The 17,137-nt window shown below is 38.7% G+C and overlaps 2 protein-coding genes across 3 annotated transcripts; one reads left to right on the top strand and one right to left on the bottom strand.

Moving 5' to 3' along the window:
• Positions 1-3,245: 3,245 nt before the first annotated feature.
• Positions 3,246-11,619, bottom strand: LOC115005793 (protein UXT-like). Of its 2 annotated transcripts, XR_003831984.1 has the most exons (7): positions 11,348-11,619; positions 10,646-10,727; positions 10,212-10,279; positions 5,477-5,584; positions 5,168-5,231; positions 4,616-4,824; positions 3,246-3,491 (listed from the first exon to the last, which is right to left on the bottom strand). XR_003831984.1 is itself a non-coding variant. In XM_029427735.1 (6 exons), the coding sequence occupies exons 1-6, from the start codon at positions 11,449-11,451 to the stop codon at positions 4,762-4,764; spliced, it is 489 nt and encodes a 162-aa protein (XP_029283595.1). In that variant the 5' UTR covers positions 11,452-11,619; the 3' UTR covers positions 4,423-4,761. The 2 variants fall into 2 exon arrangements, 1 of the variants encoding a protein (XP_029283595.1); XM_029427735.1 differs by lacking the exon at positions 3,246-3,491 and having other exon boundaries at positions 4,423-4,824.
• Positions 11,620-11,913: 294 nt separating this feature from the next.
• On the top strand, positions 11,914-16,523 carry LOC115005791 (cyclin-dependent kinase 20-like). The gene is given in 9 exon segments (XM_029427732.1): positions 11,914-12,924; positions 13,400-13,513; positions 13,907-14,095; positions 14,225-14,346; positions 14,712-14,774; positions 15,268-15,391; positions 15,516-15,543; positions 15,546-15,670; positions 16,371-16,523. Coding segments are annotated over 9 exon segments (993 nt in total). The 5' UTR covers positions 11,914-12,849.
• The last annotated feature ends 614 nt before the right edge of the window (positions 16,524-17,137 follow it).

Raw genomic sequence — 17,137 nt, 5'->3', positions numbered from 1 at the left:
GTGACAGCCCCCTCCCCGCCCTCCTGCTGGTGTGTCAGCCCCCAAACAGCGCTGCTCACTGCGGACTGGAGTTCACCAGAAACCGACCAGAGTCCTCCGACACGGAGGAAAAGTCGTTTGTAAAATATAAAAATATAAAAACATTTGTCCCCAGTTGTTTTCCAGGTTTCTTCCTGTTTGTTTGGACGAACGCCTCCTCACTACTTTTCACCAGTCAGGTTAGCCGCCATTCAAACAGCCACATTTCCGGTGATGGATTTCAAAATAAGACGTATTTATTTATTTACATGGGAAAGTGAAAACAAATCAACGTTACAGATTCCACCTCAATGTGAATGTGCCATAGTTTTCATATGTAGTCCCTGGGCAGGCTATTACAAATTAGAGGCCCAATGTTATTGATGCAATGCTTCGATAACCAAAACAGTACAAAACAATATGTTACAATACTATACAACACAATAACATATATTGTAATACATCACAAAAGTAAGATGAGATAAAATCATATACATTGAGAAACAGACCAAGACATCTTCCAATATCAACCGTGACCCGGCTCACCCTGCCCACCACCTCTTAAAACTACTCCCCTCTGGCAGGGGATACGAGACAATACACACACACACACACACACACGCACACACACACACACACACACACACACACACACACACATCACAAGACTGAGGAGCAGCTTCTTCCCTAAAGATGTCAAATTGTTGAACATGGCCTGACACCCCACCACCCATACACCCAATGCAACACACACACAAACTCACACATACACACCTATATACCCCCCACTGACTGACTTTGATTATATACTGCTATTGGTTTGCTGCTAGATTACATGCTGCTATTTTTTATTACCATATGCTATATATATATATATATATATATATATATATATATATGTGTGTGTGTGTGTGTGTGTATTATTGTTCTTTGTAGAACATGAATAGAAGCACAGATCTGGGTAAAAAAAATAAAATGTAAATGAGAAAAGTTAGTTTCTTTATTTTGGAGGAAAATAGTAACTTCCGGTATTTTATGGGAAACTTGACGCAGCGCGTGTTTATGCAGCAGCAGGGCGGTGACGTCAAAAAGGACAGGATGCTCTGCTGCCGAGGAGCCGCTGAGCAAGGCACCGAGCCAACAAGTGTTTCAGAAATGAAAGTTGAACTTTGTGACATGTATAAGAACTTGTTCACATTCTACAATTACTCAAATTTTACAAACATGTGTGTGTGTGTGTGTGTGTGTGTGTGTGTGTGTGTGTGTGTGTGTGTGTGTGTGTGTGTGTGTGTGTGTGTGTCGCTCCCTGTGGGCTGGTTGGTCATATCACTGGCATGTCCTTATTTCTAATACTAATAATAACTTTATTTGTAATAGCACTTATCCAAACAAATCCATGAAAATAAACCAAAGAAAAGATATATACCATACAAAATATAACACAATAAAAACAATGATAAGAACTAAAGTAATAGTGCGCAGAAAGGCAAAACAGAAGAAAATAAAAATAAAGCAGCACAAAGGTTACACATCAGGGACAGAAAAAAGCTTTCCTGTAAAAAAAAAAGCAATGATTTGAAAACATGAAATGTATTATAAGGCAATTCAGAACATGCTTGGCTCTTTCTATCTCAACGAGGTTTTTCTTGGTTAAATTACATTTTTAATTTAATTCATTAAATAACTGTCCAATAAAAACAGTGTCAGCAGTGAATCAGCTGCAGTCACGTTGTCCACGAGGACCAAACAGGAGGTGTGTGTGTGTGTGTGTGTGTGTGTGTGTGTGTGTGTGTTTCAGGAGTCATCGCTCAGCTTCTTCTTTACGCCACTGCCTCTATTGAGCATCCAGTTTCCATGGCAACAGGCTCCGTGTTGTTGACGGAGCAGCGGAGCGTTTTCATTACTGCTGAACTCAACAGTGTCTTGTTTTTATAGTATATACAGTATCAGATTATAAATACAAAATATAATCAACTCATGAATGATGTATTATTATAGATTAAACTAGCCAGCAGAATATAAAGTATTTAAAACCAACATTAAAGAGACAGAAACATTAACGCATCAATAGTTATAATTCATTCATATAAAATCTGCTCAATGAGTACTTCAAATATTTTGATGCCAATACTTATATTTTATTATATTATACTTATATTTATGTAAAATGCAGGACTTTTATTGAAGTATTTTTACAATGAAGTTTTGTTACTTTTACTGAAGTACAAGGTCGGAGTACTTCTTCCACCACTGATCACCCTTTAATATTGTAGTACTTTATTACTAATTGCCATCAGTGACATTAATACTTTTCTATAATCTATGAATTAATGATTAACAACCATTAAAATATTTTATTTTTAAAAATAATTTATTTAATAATTTATGTTTTAATTCATATCTTAATTATTTCCTTGTTTATTATAATTTAAAATAAATTATATTTATAATTTAAAATAAATTATATTTATAATTTAAAATAAATTAGATTTATAATTTAAAATAAATTAGATTTAGAATTTTTGTCTTTCTTTTCCTCATCGTGTGGGGGTTCTTATATTTGTCTTCCTTTAATTAAACTAAAACCAATAAAGACATGTTGTTTTTACAGCAGAGATCTCCAAAGTCGACCTTTAGTGTTACAAAAACAAAACGCTGCTCTTTCATTGGCTCTCCTGGAGTAAAAAGTTTGATAATTGATTGTCCAGTAAAACATTAAGTGAATGTTGCACATTTGTTTTGTTAAATAATAATCATTTCATATCTATTGTTCTTTGTGACTTCAGGTTACTGTTGCATTAACTTTTAATTATATCTATTTAATTTTACATGTCGCGGTACTAAATTAAGTTAATTAATTATTCTACTTCAATTTGTTTACTCAACTCATAAGGTATATTTAAATATTTATTTATATATTTAAAAATGTATTATTGTAAGTGTAGAAGAGTAAATAATAATCTGAAACTCGCATCAACAGAGTCGGTGCACAGCAGGTGTCCACACACCAACATAACATTAAAACACATCTTTATACTTCCTTCAGATTGAAACCACAACATTTAAATCCCTGAATAAACTGTAGATATTGCTTCACTTTAAAGTTTCACAAGTCAAAAACGTTGAGAATGTTTAAGGTCGTCTGAAACATCTCAACGCTGAAGTATTCAGATTTCCTTCATGAGGAGCTGCAACCAAACCAGTGAAGAAAAAAGGCTGTCCGCATATTTTTGGCCATGTGGTGTGACTTTAATAGTTTTTTAAGGTTTGACCAAACATCCACGCTAACAAAAGGAATTTAAATGAACCAAAACAAATCAAAAAGGTGGCATAAAAAAGGTTACGGCCCAACAATCTGTCTGAAGAACAGTCACGTCCTTAAAAGGAGAAATTTACACCAAGAATAACTCAGTTGTAGCTTCATCCAGACTGGATTACGTCTGGATTACGCCTGGATTACGTCTGTAGAGGAGCTGTGGTGATAAGAAGAAATGAAAGCAATCAGCAGAGCGAGACCCCGTCAGAGGGAGGGGCTGCTGTTCTCTCTACAGACACGTTCATTAGTGTCTCCATTAAAAGCATGCCGAATGATCTACCAGCAGCTCCTGATGGATGTGCAGACGACTGTCACTGGATCACTTTGATCCTGAAGAAAACTTAACAACGTGATGATTCTCAGGCAAGTTCTGCAGCGTCTTTTCTCTGATCTCTGTGGACGTTTATTCATCACAGACATCAGAGATGATCTCAGAGATGATCTCAGAGATGATCTCAGATGATGATCTCAGATGATGATCTCAGAGATGATGATCTCAGATGATGATCTCAGAGATGATCTCAGATGATGATCTCAGAGATGATGATCTCAGAGATGATGATTTCAGCGATGATGATCTCAGATGATGATGATCTCAGCGATGATGATCTCAGATGATGATCTCAGAGATGATCTCAGATGATGATCTCAGAGATGATGATCTCAGAGATGTTGATCTCAGAGATGATGATCTCAGATGATGATCTCAGAGATGATGATCTCAGAGATGATGATCTCAGATGATGATCTCAGAGATGATGATCTCAGATTATGATCTCAGAGATGATGATCTCAGCGATGATGATCTCAGAGATGATGATCTCAGAGATGATGATCTCAGATGATGATCTCAGATGATGATCTCAGAGATGATGATCTCAGATGATGATCTCAGAGATGATGATCTCAGAGATGATGATCTCAGATGATGATCTCAGATGATGATCTCAGAGATGATGATCTCAGATGATGATCTCAGAGATGATGATCTCAGATGATGATCTCAGAGATGATGATCTCAGATGATGATCTCAGAGATGATGATCTCAGATGATGATCTCAGAGATGATGATCTCAGAGATGATGATCTCAGAGATGATGATCTCAGAGATGATGATCTCAGATGATGATGATCTCTAGAGTCTCACTGATGACATCAACACGTGTTTCATGTCTGTGTGTTCACATTTCACCGAAAGAAAGAGTGAGATTCTGCAGGATCTTTGCCTTCAACTCTCCGGCGAACGTCCGTGTGTATTACTGACAATAATAAACTCTCACCATGGTTTCAATGCTCTGAACGAAGAGTCAAATTAAAGGGAAGGTTTCATTCTCCACGTCCTCCTGTGATGTTTGTCCTGTGTTACAGCAGCAGCCATGTTTTATTATTTTATTTATCTGAAAGTCCTGCGGTCGCCCAACAAAGTCTAGAAAACGTCTCTTCTTCTGCTCTCTGGCAGGTCGGTCACTCCCTGCAGCTCCCTCAGACCCTGAGGAGGAGGAAGAGAAGAAGAAGAGACTTAAACAGACCGCCACTATTATTACTATTAGTAATACCATCATCTTAAGTTTATTTTAATACAAATGCCATTTTCTTTTTAATTATTTGCAGCTCTGTGTTCAAACCTAACCATTGTGACATGTTCCGGGTGCGTAACCATTTTTAAATGACTGGAGAACCTCGACCACTGCTGCTGATGGACGAGTGGCATTTATTATGATTTGATTAATATTCATTGTCATTCGAGAGACAAAATGATTAGTTGACTGAAAAAGGTCATATATATATATTAATAACACATTGGCTGATAAATATGAGCAGAAATAACTGACCTCCAGCACCATGCGGATGTTGGCTTTAATCTTAGCTGAGTCTTTGGTGAGCTGCTCTGTGAAGCTGAAACACACAATGTTAGCACAGTTAGCATCTCCCACTCACAACAATGGACACAGCTAGCATCGAGCTAACACACAAGGATGTTTCAGTTTTTCTTTTCACTGAAACTTTATTATAAATTCTTGCTGCTTCACAAACGTGAACTAAAGTTAGTGCTGTTTTTAATTTTATGTTTTACTGGCTGCAGATATAAAACCACAGAAGAAAAATGGATTATGTTTTGTGTCTCGTGATGAAGAACTGACGCAGTGAGCTGACTCGTCTTCTTCTCGATGAATCGCAGAGCTTCGTCGTAGTTCATCTCCAAAAAAAAGCCGTAACCGACCGCCACAAAGATCTTGGACGAGTCCTCCCTGACAGAAGACATGAGAGGAGATGCATTTTCTAAAACACTACTAATACTGCATTTTATACCCCCCCATGTTGTGATGATGTGATGATGTGATGATGTGACGTTGTGACGATGTGACGTTGTGATGTGATGTTGTGATGTGATGTTGTGATGATGTGATGTGATGATGTGATGAGGTGACGATGTGACGTTGTGACGTTGTGATGATGTGATGTTGTGATGATGTGATGTTGTGATGATGTGATGTGATGATGTGACGTTGTGATGATGTGATGTTGTGATGATGTGATGTTGTGATGATGTGATGTGATGATGTGATGAGGTGACGATGTGACGTTGTGACGTTGTGACGTTGTGACGATGTGATGATGTGATGTTGTGATGTTGTGATGTGATGTTGTGATGATGTGATGTGATGATGTGATGATGTGATGATGTGACGTTGTGATGATGTGATGTTGTGATGATGTGATGATGTGACGTTGTGATGATGTGATGTTGTGATGATGTGATGTTGTGATGTTGTGATGATGTGATGTTGTGATGATGTGATGTTGTGATGTTGTGATGATGTGATGATGTGATGATGTGATGTTGTGATGATGTGATGATGTGATGTTGTGATGTGTGATGTTGTGATGATGTGATGATGTGATGTTGTGATGATGTGATGATGTGATGTTGTGATGTTGTGATGTTGTGATGATGTGATGATGTGATGTTGTGATGATGTGATGATGTGATGTTGTGATGATGTGATGTTGTGATGTTGTGACGATGTGATGTTGTGACGATGTGACGTTGTGATGTTGTGATGAGGTGACGATGTGATGATGTGATGATGTGATGTGATGTTGTGATGTTGTGATGATGTGATGATGTGATGTTGTGACGATGTGATGTTGTGACGATGTGATGTGATGTTGTGATGATGTGATGTGATGTTGTGATGATGTGATGTTGTGATGAGGTGACGATGTGATGTTGTGATGATGTGATGTTGTGATGATGTGATGTTGTGATGTTGTGATGATGTGATGATGTGATGTTGTGACGATGTGATGTTGTGACGATGTGATGTGATGTGATGTTGTGATGATGTGATGTGATGATGTGATGTTGTGATGATGTGATGTTGTGATGTTGTGATGATGTGATGATGTGATGTTGTGATGATGTGATGTTGTGATGATGTGATGTGATGTTGTGATGTTGTGATGATGTGATGATGTGATGTTGTGACGATGTGATGTTGTGACGATGTGATGTGATGTTGTGATGATGTGATGTTGTGATGATGTGATGATGTGATGTGTGTGATGATGTGATGTTTGTGATTTATGTGTGATGTTGTGATGTTGTGATGATGTGATTTTGATGTTGTGACGATGTGATGTTGTGACGATGTGATGTGATGTTGTGATGTTGTGATTTGTGCTGTGTGATGTTGTGCTGCTTGTTTGTGATGTTGTGTGATGTTTGATGTGCTGTGTGTGATGTGTGATGATTGTGATGTTGTGACGATGTGATGTTGTGACGATGTGATGTGATGTTGTGATGTTGTGATGATGATGTGATGTTGTGATGATGTGATGTGATGATGTGATGATGTGATGTTGTGATGATGTGATGTTGTGATGTTGTGATGAGGTGACGATGTGATGTTGTGATGTTGTGATGTTGTGATGAGGTGACGATGTGATGTTGTGATGTTGTGACGATGTGATGTTGTGATGTTGTGATGATGTGATGATGTGACAATGTGATGTTGTGATGTTGTGATGATGTGATGATGTGATGATGTGATGAGGTGACGATGTGACGTTGTGATGTTGTGATGTTGTTGTGATGTTGTTGTGATGTTGTGATGTTGTGACGATGTGATGTTGTGATGATGTGATGTTGTGATGTTGTGACGATGTGACGATGTGATGTTGTGACGATGTGATGATGTGATGTGATGATGTGATGATGTGATGTTGTGATGATGTGATGTGATGATGTGATGATGTGATGTTGTGATGATGTGATGTTGTGATGATGTGATGATGTGATGTGATGTTGTGATGTTGTGATGAGGGTGACGATGTGATGTTGTGATGATGTGATGTTGTGATGTTGTGACGATGTGACGATGTGATGTTGTGACGATGTGATGTGATGATGTGATGATGTGATGTTGTGATGATGTGATGTGATGATGTGATGATGTGATGTTGTGATGATGTGATGTTGTGATGATGTGATGATGTGATGTGATGTTGTGATGTTGTGATGATGTGATGATGTGATGTTGTGACGATGTGATGTTGTGACGATGTGATGTGATGTTGTGATGTTGTGATGATGTGATGTGATGTTGTGATGATGTGATGTGATGTTGTGATGATGTGATGATGTGATGTTGTGACGATGTGATGTTGTGATGATGTGATGTGATGTTGTGATGTTGTGATGATGTGATGTGATGTGATGTTGTGATGTTGTGATGATGTGATGTTGTGATGTTGTGATGATGTGATGTGATGTTGTGATGTTGTGATGATGTGATGTGATGTTGTGATGTTGTGATGTTGTGATGTGATGTTGTGATGATGTGATGTTGTGATGTTGTGACGATGTGATGTTGTGACGATGTGATGTGATGTTGTGATGTTGTGATGTTGTGATGATGTGATGATGTGATGTTGTGATGTTGTGATGATGTGATGTTGTGATGATGTGATGTTGTGATGTTGTAATGATGTGATGATGTGATGTTGTGACGATGTGATGTTGTGACGATGTGATGTTGTGACGATGTGATGTGATGTTGTGATGATGTGATGTTGTGATGATGTGATGTGATGTTGTGATGTTGTGATGATGTGATGTGATGTGATGTTGTGATGTTGTGATGATGTGATGTGATGTTGTGATGTTGTGATGATGTGATGTTGTGATGATGTGATGTGATGTGATGTTGTGATGTTGTGATGATGTGATGTGATGTTGTGATGTTGTGATGTGATGTTGTGATGATGTGATGTTGTGATGTTGTGACGATGTGATGTTGTGACGATGTGATGTGATGTTGTGATGTTGTGATGATGTGATGTTGTGATGATGTGATGATGTGATGTTGTGACGATGTGATGTTGTGATGATGTGATGTTGTGATGTTGTGATGATGTGATGATGTGATGTTGTGACGATGTGATGTTGTGACGATGTGATGTTGTGACGATGTGATGTGATGTTGTGATGATGTGATGTTGTGATGATGTGATGTTGTGATGTTTGTGATGTGTTGTGATGATGTGATGTTGTGATGATGTGATGTTGTGATGTTGTGATGATGTGATGTTGTGACGATGTGATGTGATGATGTGATGTTGTGATGTTGTGATGATGTGATGATGTGACGATGTGATGTTGTGACGATGTGATGTTGTGATGATGTGATGATGTGACCGATGTGATGTGATGTTGTGATGTTGTGATGATGTGACGTTGTGACGATGTGACGTTGTGATGATGTGATGTTGTGATGATGTGACGTTGTGACGATGTGATGTTGTGACGATGTGATGTTGTGACGATGTGATGTGATGTTGTGAAGTTGTGTGATGTGATGTGATGTTGTGATGTTGGATGATGTGATGATTGTGATGTTGTGATGATGATGTTGTGATGTGTGATGTTGTGATGTTGTGATGTTGTGATGTTGTGATGATGTGATGTTGTGATGATGTGACGATGTGATGTTGTGACGATGTGATGTGATGATGATGTGATGTTGTGATGATGTGATGTGATGTTGTGATGATGTGACGATGTGATGTTGTGATGATGTGATGTGATGTTGTGATGATGTGATGATGTGACGATGTGATGTTGTGATGTTGTGATGATGTGATGATGTGATGTTGTGACGATGTGACGATGTGACGATGTGATGATGTGATGATGTGATGTTGTGACGATGTGACGATGTGACGATGTGATGTTGTGATGATGTGACGATGTGACGATGTGACGATGTGACGATGTGACGATGTGATGATGTGATGTTGTGATGATGTGACGATGTGATGATGTGATGTTGTGATGATGTGACGATGTGACGATGTGACGATGTGACGATGTGACGATGTGACGATGTGATGATGTGATGTTGTGACGATGTGACGATGTGACGATGTGACGATGTGACGATGTGATGATGTGACGTTGTGATGATGTGATGTTGTGACAATGTGATGTTGTGATGATGTGATGTTGTGATGTTGTGATGATGTGATGATGTGACGTTGTGACGATGTGATGTTGTGATGATGTGATGTTGTGATGATGTGACGATGTGATGTTGTGATGATGTGATGATGTGACGTTGTGATGTTGTGATGTGATGATGTGATGTTGTGATGATGTGATGTTGTGATGTTGTGATGATGTGATGATGTGACGATGTGATGTTGTGATGTGATGATGTGATGATGTGATGTTGTGATGATGTGACGTTGTGATGTTGTGATGATGTGATGTTGTGATGATGTGATGTTGTGACGATGTGACGATGTGATGTTGTGATCCCCTCTGTGAGAAATACAGTGAAGATACAAATCTGTGATTGATCAGCATCTTACACTTCAGCCTGGACGAAGAAGTTACAGCCGAGATCAACATCCGTCTTCAGCTGCTGAGAGCCCGACTCCTGCAGGAACACACACACACGCACAGACACACGCACACACGTCAAGTTGTTTCTGTTACAGAGTCTGACGGTTTCAACAGCATTTTTGCTCAAAGAATACTTTTCCAATTTTTGACATCATCAGAAAATGAAGGATTACTTCTGTTGAATAAACTGCCACATACTGATAAACTGTCAGAGTCCCTTTTCTACAATTCTGACACAATAAATACTGTGACGTAAATGTGCAGGAATAAACAGGAAACTCTTTAATCAGAGCACTGAGACTTGGCACATGTTGAGTATAAAGGATGTAAGTAAGTGTGTTGTGTGATGTCACTGAAATGTCACTTCCCTGAGTGTGTGTGTGTGTGTGTGTGTGTGTACCTGCAGACTCTGTATGGTGTTCTTCAGCTGAAGATACAGCGAGATCTTCTCATAAACTGAGTCTCTCTGCTCCAACACCTTCCTGTGGAACAACATACAAACAATAATAATAATAATAATAATAATTACTATAATAATAAAAACCTTTATGTAAAAAATTACATTGGATTTTATTCTTTTTTTTATTATTCTTTTAAATGCTCAGGGGAAAACTGTTGTACATAACAAATACATATATCAGGTCAAGTACACAACAAAAAGTTTTGAAACAAAATTACAAGATGAGTTCATGTCAAACATATCTGCAACACTCTCACACACACACACACACACAAATCCATGCAATTTATATTTTATAATTTTATATATTATATTTATGCAATCCCTGTATATTAACAAAGCTTTGGTACTTCTGGACTATTAGCTCCAAACTGTCCGCAGTGTGTTCTGTGGATTATCAGAAACATATAAAGTGGCATAAAACGGGAAATTCCCTCAGAAATGGAGGCTAAAAAAGTAAAGTAGTTAAATAAATGTACTTAGTTACATTAAAAACAAATGTACAGCTCTTCTGTGACTGAATCAGACTTTAATAATACTGTATATTATATTTAATATTGTCTCTCACTCTAAATCTACCTTCAAAACTTCAGATTGTAATAATATATATATATATTATATTTATTAATGTGTGTCTCTTACTCTAAATCTCTCTTCAGAACTTCGTTGACGAAGTTTTCATACTGCAGAACCTTCTGATCCACATTAGCATTAGCATTAGCATTAGCATCAACAGGCAAAGACATCTTCTGTTTTTCTCTTTAAATCCAATCTTCCACCCGTGAGGAAGATAAACTCCTCCGGTAACCGGCTGTATGTCTGACTACAGTTAACGTTAACGTTTCAGAGTCATCACCGATCCAGAAACTGTCCGGTTAGCCAGGTAGCATGCTGAAGCCTCACATAAACACCGATCTGCACCGGATGTAATTTAACAAATACTTCCGGGTTTCAAAGTAAAATTCACAAGCGCTCGAGACACAGAGTTAGAGTAAATAGAAAAAAAAACAATTCTAAATAAACCAGTGTTGTAAAATAACTATTTTGGTTGAGTAACATGAACAATACTCCTCTGTAAAATCCCTGCATACTTACATCATAATGTACTTAGTGTTTTTAATCTCACGGGTTGACAGGTCTCTTCTACCTGCTCCGTTTCTCTATTGAGACTTTTCTCGTGACGTCACTGTAAACAAACATGGCGGACAGCTGACGGTTCTTTAGCTAGCTCGTTTAAACATATTTATTTACAAATGTTATGTACGTGAACAAGTGTGCACTTTATATTATACGGAACTCCTCGTCTCTTTAGTTTCTGTCGGACACATGTGGCGTGAAACCAAAAGCTGTTTAGATTTGACAAAAGTTGATGAATTTGACATTTTAGCTGAGGTAGTTTAGCTAACAGGTTACCAAGGCAACGTTAACCAACAGTTAGCTAGCTGTTAGCTTAGTTCAGGGACAGTGGTTATTTTCTTTTCTTAAAGTAGGTGTTTCTTTACAGAAGCTAGATTGTTTGCGGATTTCTTACACGCCGAATCAAAGTACACTGTTATAATGTTTATATAATTTGAAGTATTGTTTAGTAGCTTCATATATTATTGAGCTGATAAGTGCAACATCAGTGAACGGCTAGCTTTATTAATGGAGTTCGTTTATTGCTTCAGTCTCTCTGCTTTTCGGCAGATTTACTGGAAGCTACAACAAGCATCCGAAATGATGTTTTCTGTATCAGAAACAATTTCATACTAACGACACAGACTTTTGCATCGTTATTGACGATATGCATGTACGTGTTTTAAAGTCAGAAGGCACATTTAATAGAAACCCTCCTGCACAACAACATCTGATGAATTGCTATATTTGGCCTGATTTATCAAATAATAATAAAATCACAACACGTCCTTCTGACGAATTAAACCAGTTTATAGTATAATGGAAAACAACCATTTACTAGACACTCATTTTGCTGACAAGTGCATCATGTTGTCTGAACACAAACAGCTGCTAAATAACTTTGCTTAAATTAATACAATTTAAATAAAGATTTGATTTAACAATACCTGAATCTGTCAGTACTGCACAGTTTTCCTGACACATTTCAGTCAGCACTGGTTCAACACTTGGGTTGTTGCAGTGAGAACATGGAGCAGTACAATATTCTGGGTCGGATCGGAGAAGGAGCTCACGGCATCGTCTTCAAGGCCAAACACATCGAGGGTAACTTCGTCAACAACACAAAGAAGAGAGACAAGAGAGACTTTATTGTCATCCATCTGTATACAGTACAGGGCATAGAGGAACTAAATAGTGTTTCCCTGGTTCCTGGTTCACAAACATTCAGACTATAAATAAGGTGCAAACAACAGGTTACAAAACAGGTACAAACTTGTAGTGCAATAGGAAAACAAAAAGTAAATATAAGTTGTGTAAAGTATTCTGAGTGACTAGAGCATGAACACAAGAACAATGGGGAATGTAGCCTGTAACTTTATGTTACTATCTGAAATGGTTATACCAATAGTTTTTAAAAAGCAACTTTTATTTTGAAGGCCAGAGGACCTGATCAGAAGTCTTATCACTTTCATGAGCCCGTCTCCAAATAATGTTTCTCCCACAGTTACTCAATGTGTGCACAGGTCTCAGAACTTTGGTTTATCAATAATGAAAGTGTTGATTTGTGTCGTCCGTCAGACAGGAGAGACGGTGGCTCTGAAGAAAGTGGCTCTGAGGCGGCTGGAGGACGGCATCCCCAACCAGGCTCTGAGGGAGATCAAGGCCCTGCAGGAGATCGAGGACAACCAGCATGTGAGTATCAGAGGTCGTCATGTTGGGGTCAGAGGTAGTGATGTTACGGCACTTTATTTACAAAACTCGTTACCTAGAGAGGGTACATTCAAAGTACAGAGTGACATGGCGTCACCTTGTGTAATGTTTACAATGCAGATAATAACAGTAGTAATTTAGTGCACATAGTCCACACATGCAGAATTAAATGATATTGGTGGGATGATTATGTTTGAATCTTACCCGGTCGCCATCCTTGTGATTATATCACAGATAAACTTAATAACCCCTAAAAAAATGAAACAAAGCCGTTCAAAAGAAAGAACTGAGCTATAAGACACGACTTCCCTTCAAAGAGCCTTTTTCAGGTCAGAGGTCAGAGGTCAGCCTCACACTCCTCTTCCTCTTCCTCAGGTGGTGAAGCTGAAGGACGTCTTCCCTCATGGTACGGGCTTCGTCCTGGTGTTTGACTTCATGCTCTCCGACCTCTCCGAGGTGATCAGGAACTCTCAGCGACCTTTGACCCCGGCTCAGGTCAAAGGTTACATGATGATGCTGCTGAAGGGCGTGGCCTTCCTGCATCACAACAACATCATGCACCGGGTGAGAGGAAGATGTGGTGACACATGAAGGAAAGAAGGATTTATTTCAGACCCGCTTTTACTTTATTTCCAAACCTGACTTGAGTGTGTGCGTGTGTTTTTGTGTGTGTGTGTGTGTGTGTACACGTAGGACCTCAAGCCAGCGAACCTTCTCATCAGCTCTTCAGGTCATCTGAAGATCGCAGACTTTGGTTTGGCAAGATTGTTCAGTGAGGAGGGAGAGAGACTGTACAGCCACCAGGTGGCTACCAGGTAACACACAACACACACACACACACACACAACACACACACACACACACACACACACACACACACACACACACACACAGTATTATTATAGAGAGTAAAGACTTTATTTTGTGACAGCTAAGATCCAAACGTCACACAGTAAAAAAGGATGGAAGCCTTAAATGTAAAACAAAATGTTCAGACAACCTTAACATAAAGTTAACATGTGTTGCAAAAAAGATTTTACATCTGTTACAGGATATAAATCCTCCAAATCAAACAACAATCACAATATACTTGTTTATAATTGCAATAACCAGGACATTTTGCAGCTATTAATGTCACTTTCTGGTATACTAATGTGTGTGTGTGTGTGTGTGTGTTCAGATGGTACAGAGCTCCAGAGCTGCTGTACGGAGCCAGAAAGTACGACGAGGGAGTCGATCTGTGGTAATACTGAAAATACTCAGACTATACTTACTTAGACTTCATGCTAAAGCTAAACCCACTTTGGATCAATGAATTGGTGACGAATGTAGCATGAGGCTGTCCTATATTTTATATTTTATATATATATATATATAGTTATAGTTATTTTACAACACAGGGTTGCGCAATAACATATAAATTGTATGAAGTACCTTCACACTACAAACACATATAACAAATACAAATATTTAAATTAGAATAAAGTAAATAATAATATCAAATAAAACAATGTATACCGTTACTTATATGTCTTACTTGAACACATTTAGTCACCTTTTATTAATGTTAAATACAAGCAGCAGGGGGCGCCAACGTTATTGCTGAGTCTGATAAAGAAACAATAAATATAGCGACACATGCAGAGAGTGAACAACTTTATCTTTATTACCTTCTGACTTGAGTCTGTCCCTGTAGCCCTTCAGAATAAAAGCCCTGATGTGTGTTTGTGTTTCAGGGCGGTGGGCTGTATTTTCGGGGAGCTGCTGAACTCGTCTCCTCTGTTTCCGGGAGAGAACGACATCGAGCAGCTCTGTTGTGTCCTCAGAGTGCTGGGGACTCCAACTCAGGACAGCTGGCCTGTAAGATTCACTTTCTGCAGACACAATTGTAACGTTAGATTCAATCTACTTCATTTATCATCGTCATCAAAACCAAAGACGGCAGAAGTGTGTTGATGCGTTCTGTCTTTGCGTCTCCCTCCAGGAGATCGTGGAGTTGCCAGATTACAATAAATCACCTTCAAGGAGAATCCAGCGATCCCATTGGGGGAGATCGTCCCCGACACGTCCCCCTCAGGCCGTGACCTGCTCTACAAGTTCCTGGTTTATCCGTCCAAACAGCGCTGCTCCGCCAGACAGGTAGGAAACAGGAAGTGGACGGTACGAGTCAGAAGGTGGAGTTCCTCAGGGTCCCACCTGAGGAACTCTCTTCTTTACTGTTCGACGGATTGTATTTATGATAAAGTCCAGGAACACAAGAATTAAATCAGCCAGTTACTGGACCCCTAGTGGTGTTTGATGGTATTGCAGAGGTCATTAATGAATTGCATTATGGGAAATGTAGGATCTCTACCTCTGCTTGTTTTAATATGCCACTCACAAAAGACAACGAGACGACTGGACGGAAGAGACACTGAATCTCTGGAGTGACCCTTTAATTATAACGACAGTATTTATAATCAGTAACTCATTCAAGACATTTATCAATCAGAAAACCTGCGAATATCTCAGTAAACTGAATCTAGACTCATAATTGTAATATATTGTAGCTGTTGTATATTGTCTTAATTAATTGATTAATCGATGAATAGTTTGGTCTAAAAAACTTGTAGATAATATTAGAACAAAGCCGATCAAAGTTTCCTACAGAAAATGTGACGTAATCAAACTGCCTTGTATTATTTTATTATCGTATAAAACAGAGAAAAGCACATCAGCTGTAGTTACATTCTTACTTATAATCAAATACACAATCAATGAAATGTCCATAAGATGGAATAGACTGATTTATTAATTGGTTAATTGGTTAATTGATTGGCGGTCCTCCTCCTCTCTGCAGGCTCTCCTCCATCCCTACTTCTTCTCCTCTCCACTTCCTGCTCACCACTCAGAGCTGCCCACCCCTCAGAGAGGGGCCGACCCCCCCGCCAGCGCCTGCAGGCTCCGCCCGCTGACTTCTCAGTGGACCTGCCCCTGCAGAACAGCGTGGTAGACCCCGCAGTGCTACAGGAACACGCTTCCTGTCTCTGAACAACCAATCATCGTCCTCTTTCAGTGACTTTCTTCTGATGTTTTACCAAATCTTTATATTTTATATTTATTTATTTGTGTTCTGTTGACGTGTTTTTCTTTACTCTGCTGAAACACTTCCTGTTGACATCTGTTGTGAACGTTTCCTGTTGCTGTTCACTAACATTTCCATAGAAGTATAACTGCAGTGAAAATGTACAACATGAAATGATAATTAAATGCGATGATAATATAATAACATGTGTTAGAGGCTTCTATTCACGTGCTTAATGCACTCTGTCATGAACATACTTGTCTTTAAATTATTAGTTATTAAACATGGACCTAAAGAGAAAAGATGATTTATTCCACATTTAGCTATTATCTCATTTCCATCTGCAGTCAGTGGGCAGGTAAACACAACGATCCACAAGTCTCTGTCACACGAACAGTATCTGAACATCTGAACCACCACAGAACAAATAATCAACGAGATTGTATTGGAGGTACAATCCAGAAGAAAATGTGTTTTAGTCCCAATAATCAAATGCCAAAATCTGGGCCATTATATAACAATATATATATATTATATATATT

Source organism: Cottoperca gobio, unplaced genomic scaffold (assembly GCF_900634415.1).
Source record: "Cottoperca gobio unplaced genomic scaffold, fCotGob3.1 fCotGob3_365arrow_ctg1, whole genome shotgun sequence".
NCBI classification, from domain to species: domain Eukaryota; kingdom Metazoa; phylum Chordata; class Actinopteri; order Perciformes; family Bovichtidae; genus Cottoperca; species Cottoperca gobio.
This window is presented reverse-complemented; position numbering and strand designations above follow the sequence as displayed.

Coding starts and splice junctions, on each gene's coding strand:
- LOC115005793 (XM_029427735.1), bottom strand. CDS start 11,451: ATGTCTTTGCCTGTTGATGCTAATGCTAATGCTAATGCTAATGTGGAT. Junction 10,728..11,347: donor GTTCTGAAGAGAGATTTAGA/GTAAGAGACACA, acceptor GTTGTTCCACAG/GAAGGTGTTGGAGCAGAGAG. Junction 4,825..5,167: donor ACATCCGCATGGTGCTGGAG/GTCAGTTATTTC, acceptor CCTCCTCCTCAG/GGTCTGAGGGAGCTGCAGGG.